This window comes from Orycteropus afer, unplaced genomic scaffold, assembly GCF_000298275.1.
Source record: "Orycteropus afer afer isolate SDZICR_OR568_19922 unplaced genomic scaffold, OryAfe1.0 scaffold01914, whole genome shotgun sequence".
NCBI lineage: Eukaryota > Metazoa > Chordata > Mammalia > Tubulidentata > Orycteropodidae > Orycteropus > Orycteropus afer.
In genome coordinates this window covers 42821-47677 of record NW_006923501.1, presented here as the reverse complement: position 1 = coordinate 47677, position 4857 = coordinate 42821, and the positions used below count along the sequence as shown (strand labels likewise).

Sequence of the window (4857 nt, the reverse complement as noted above, 5' to 3'; positions counted from 1 at the left end):
TTGTCTATATCTTTTGTGCATGTTTCTGTGCCCTCCCTTTTCCCACCATGGTGGTCACAGACTCTTTCCACACCACCCTTCCTCTCACCCAAACAACATATGACCCCCAACTATTATAAAATTTTCCCTCCCTTTCCCTCTCATCCCCAGTAACCAACAAAGTGAATTTCCTTCCCCGAGTAAACCTTTCCTTTTTTTTTTCTCTCTCTCTGAAACAACTTTTATTAAACAGAAAAACAAAACTGCAACACAAGCTTTAAATGTTTGGAAATTAGGTCACAAAAGGATGCAAAATGTTTGCAGTATGACTATATGTATTCACACAAAGTCATTGAACAAATGGTACTTACACCAATACAATCATAACATTATTCCATGGTTAAAAGTAGCTCAAATCTAATAACCAGAAACTGTATTAGTGGATCTCTCTTCCTATTATAATTAACATTTTAACATTACTATTGATAGACTCCCTTTTTAAATAGAAACTACAACTGAACTTTTAAAAACTGTTTAGTAAAAGGATGCCTAAAACTCTACAAGCCAAGCAGTTGGACTTACAGAAAATTCTGGGGAGAAGTAGTGAGATAAAATACTGAGGAGATTATCAATTAACACACATGAAAAACTCTCCCATTATGTTCATGATTCTGATACTAATACACTCTTAGGAGTTTTTTGCAAAAGATGATCTTCTAGATGCTATAAATAAACCTTAAGAGACAAAACTCTTTGTAACTGTTCTCTTCCAGATGTGGTTTACATTAAGTTAGTCAGATTTAATCTACTTTCATATATGTTATATGAAAGACGTAATCTGTGGAGATAACAACACAAATGTGGAATGAAAGCATATAGAATCGTTACTACTGCTTACCAACTATTTTTCCCACCTTACTGCTATGTTCCCCCAAATTAAACACACAACTAGAGCTCATTTTTTTTCAGATACCAGTTGGTCACTTTATGCAGAAGGAAGTACGGAACACCAAACCTTCCCAATTTTAAAATTCATAGTTTCAAGGAATAATCTTCATTTTTATAGTCCGTTTTCAATTTATTAAAAGAAAAACCAACAGCTCCTATCTTATTACTAGATATAGCAAATGACAGGCCCTAGCTGAGAAAGTGGTTTTGATTAAGTTTCAATAATGAGTTCAGGTTACCCTCATAAAATATTAAATATTTTTATTAAAATTACTTTTACAAATGTGGAACTATCCTTTCTCCTAAGGGAAAGGGAAATGGGAAAGAAGAGGCAAATGGAAAAGAGGCACAAGATCGTGGACAGGGTACATATAAAGCTGTGCCTTAGTACATGATTTTGGTCACTTTTTAACAACATGGTAGTTATTTTCTTGTATCATCTTCTACTATTCCTATAATAAAAGACAGTTCTAAACCTAAAAAAGCAAATTGAAGAAAACATTCATTTTCAAGTTTTCATAAATATATGCAATTCTAATTACAAAGGCTCTACAATACATTTGCATGCTTTCATAGACTAACATAATACACAAACTCCTCATATAAGTCTCATGTTATGCTCTTCATTTTGACTAGAGCTGCCAATATCTTCATAAATATTCAATGAAGTCCACGAACAAAAGTACTGTAACTTTTGAAATCTACCCAAGTTTGAAAGGAAAAAATTCCAGCAGCAATTCCATAAAACACAATGGACTTCAATCCCTTACTTTCTTTTGCTTTTTGTGTCAGTTGTTTGATAAACACTAGAACCTGACATGAGGTTTTCTATATATTGTCCAAGAACTTGGCTTTCTGATTTTAGCTTCAGATTTTCTTCCTTTCTGCATCTACTCTTGCAGAGAGATCTTCAAATGTGTGTTGGAATTCTAACACTTGATTAATGTAAGTCGTGTGTTTTCCTCCAGTTCCACCTGATTATCAGCATCAACATTATCAGTGTTCATCATCTTGGGTAACAAACTTTTGGGCCTTGGATACAAAATCCTTGATGAATAGTCTGCCTTTTGAGGAGCTGGAGGGGGAAGGATCTGGAAGATGCCTCAGGTACGGACAGTTGGACCAGCAGACACCGGTAGCCCCACCCTTTTCTTGACTTTTTACAATTATGAACTCATCCAATATTTATCCTTCTGGCATTGACTTATTTTACTCAGCATAGTAATTATCCTCCAAATTCATCCATGTAGTGAGATGATTCATGTATTCTTCATTTTTCTTTAAAGTTGTGTATTCCATTGTGTGATCCATTCAATTGTTGATGGGCATTTAGGTTGTTTTCATCACTTTGCTGTAGTGGATTTTGTTGCAGTGAACATGGGTGCACATATGTCTATTCATGTACTGTTTCTCACCTCTTTAGGATATTCCTAGTAATGGAATTGTTGGATCAATTGGTATTTCTGTTTTCAATTTTTTAAGGAAGTGCCACACTATTTTCCACAATGGTTGTACTATTTTACAGTTCCATCAGCAGTGTCTGAGAGTTCCAATCCCTCTACACCCTCATCAGCATTTATTTTCTGTCTTGTTGAACTTTGCTTTTATTGCTTGAGTGTGATGATATCTCATTGTTTTGATTCGCAACTCTCTGATAGCTAGTGATTGTGAGCGTTTCCTCACAATGTGTTTGTTGGCTGCCTGCATATCTTCTTTAGTGAAGTACCTGTTGATGTTCTCTGCCCGTTTTTTTTTTTTTTTTAATTGGATTGTCTATTTGGTGTTGAAGTGTTGAAGTTTTCTATAAATTTTGAAGATGAATCCCCTTGTCAGATATGTCATAGCCAAACATTTTTTCCCAATCTACAGATTCTGTTTTCATCCTTTTGGAGAAGTCGTTTGATGCACATAAGAATTTAATTTTTAGGTGGCTGGAGGAGATATCGCGGTGGGGAAAATGGTGGATGGGAAGGCGGGAGAAGAGAAGCCTGAGAATCCACAATGAGCTGGAGCCACCAGAGGACCTGAAGAAGAAGCAGAAAAACCTGTGAAAACGAAGACCGTTTCTTCCAGTAATGGAGGGGAAAGTTCCAGTCGCAGCGCTGAGAAGCAATCAGCTGAAGAAGCAGCTGGGAACTTCCCAACAAAGCCTACAAAGATCTCTAAGTTTGGATTTGCCATAGGTAGTCAGACGACAAAGAAAGCATCAGACATATCCATCAAACTTGGAACAAGTAAGCCTAAAGAAACAGTTCCAACTCTTGCTCCAAAAACCCTTTCGGTAGCAGCAGCTTTTAATGAAGATGAAGATAGTGAACCAGAGGAGATGCCTCCAGAAGCAAAGATGAGGATGAAGAATATTGGAAGGGATACACCAACATCAGCAGGACCAAACTCTTTCAACAAAGGAAAGCATGGGTTTTCTGATAACCAGAAGCTATGGGAGCGAAATATAAAATCTCATCTTGGAAATGTCCATGACCAAGACAATTAAATGATGTGTTTTACGATTGGGGTGTGGGGTGGGGGTAAAGTTAAAAGGAACAGTTTCCTTTTTTAAAAAAAAATGATATAAGACTATCTTCAGAGCTGTCTCCTTTTTTCTTTCTTTCTTTCTTCTTGTTTTTAAATTAGAGATTGGTACACTAATAAAATGAGAGTTTGAAATTAGAGGTAATTTATGTTTTATATACAGATTTCAGGAAGCTCTGGTAGCATAGTGGCTAAGGTACTTGACTGCTAACCAGAAGGCTGGCGGTTCAAACCCATCAACCACTCCTCGGAAGGAAGGTTGGGCAATCCTACTTCCGTAGTGATACTGCCTCGGAAACCCAAGGAGGGGTTGCTATGAGTCGGGGCCCACTCGACCACACGTAACAACAATAACAACAACATGCAGATTTCAAGACATTTGCTAATTTTTTAGTTTCACTTGATTAGTTTCCAAAGGTTACAGCTAATAAAGAAATCAGAGATAGTACCTTTTTAAGAATTGCATATTTTTTTAGACAGCTATTAGCACATTAAGAGGGAAGCAAAAAGTTATTGTCTATTTAAACTGGTTCAAAATACAAGCACTTACTCTCTAATTTAACTCCCTCATTATATAACCTATCTGGCTTCCAGGAACAGCCTTATAGAAAAGAGAGTATTGTATTAGGAGGAAAAATGTTACTGGACTATTGACTGAAAGTAAATTTAGATAAAACGAAATACAGTTTTTTTTTTCATATGAGCATTTGTTTTGTTTCAAGTTATAAAGTAGTTTTTGCATTGCTATCAGTAGATACAGATGCTTAGCTCTTTGAAAGTAACCATTTTTTGAAATTTTATGTAAACTGTTGAATATTTGAAATAGCTCACTTCATCTTAACAAGTCTTGTCTACCTTCAGTAGACTTAAAAGAACAACCATTTGCTACCAAAGTAAATCAGTATTTTGAATGTGCTTCTCTTGGTTTTTGTTATTAGCTAGTTTCTGAAAGCATTTCCACCAAAACTTGAGGAAGCTATTTCTTTCAAACTATAAACCACCACCAAAAATATTTAAATGTACATATTGCCTAAATATTTGGTTGCTTTTATCTTTTAAAAGATATGAGCACCCAAAAAAAAATTAATATTGTATGAAGAAGGGAATGAGAAGATGCATTTTCTGTACTTTGTCAAAGCATTTGCATTACTAATTTGTGAAATCCAGTTTGAATGGACCTTACTACAAGAGTTCTTATTAATAGAATCCTACAGTTTAAGAGTACACGTATTGACCAATGAATGACCTCTCAAAAGTGCATTTTAGATACTGAAAATAGAAGAAAAGAAAATGCATCTTCAAACATTTTATGGAATCTCTGACCATATGCTTTGTTCTGTGGGGTCTAGGGTAGTATTTTTTTTCTTTTTTTTTCCTTTTGTATTTTTGTATTGTATA

The 4857-nt window shown here is 35.3% G+C and overlaps 1 protein-coding gene across 1 annotated transcript; it reads left to right on the top strand.

The window, feature by feature from the left end:
* The first annotated feature begins 2860 nt into the window (after nt 1-2860).
* LOC103213384 (PEST proteolytic signal-containing nuclear protein-like) lies at nt 2861-3421 on the top strand. Its single transcript, XM_042783493.1, is given in 1 exon segment — nt 2861-3421. A coding segment is annotated over 1 exon segment (537 nt). The 5' UTR covers nt 2861-2884.
* Nucleotides 3422-4857: the final 1436 nt, after the last annotated feature.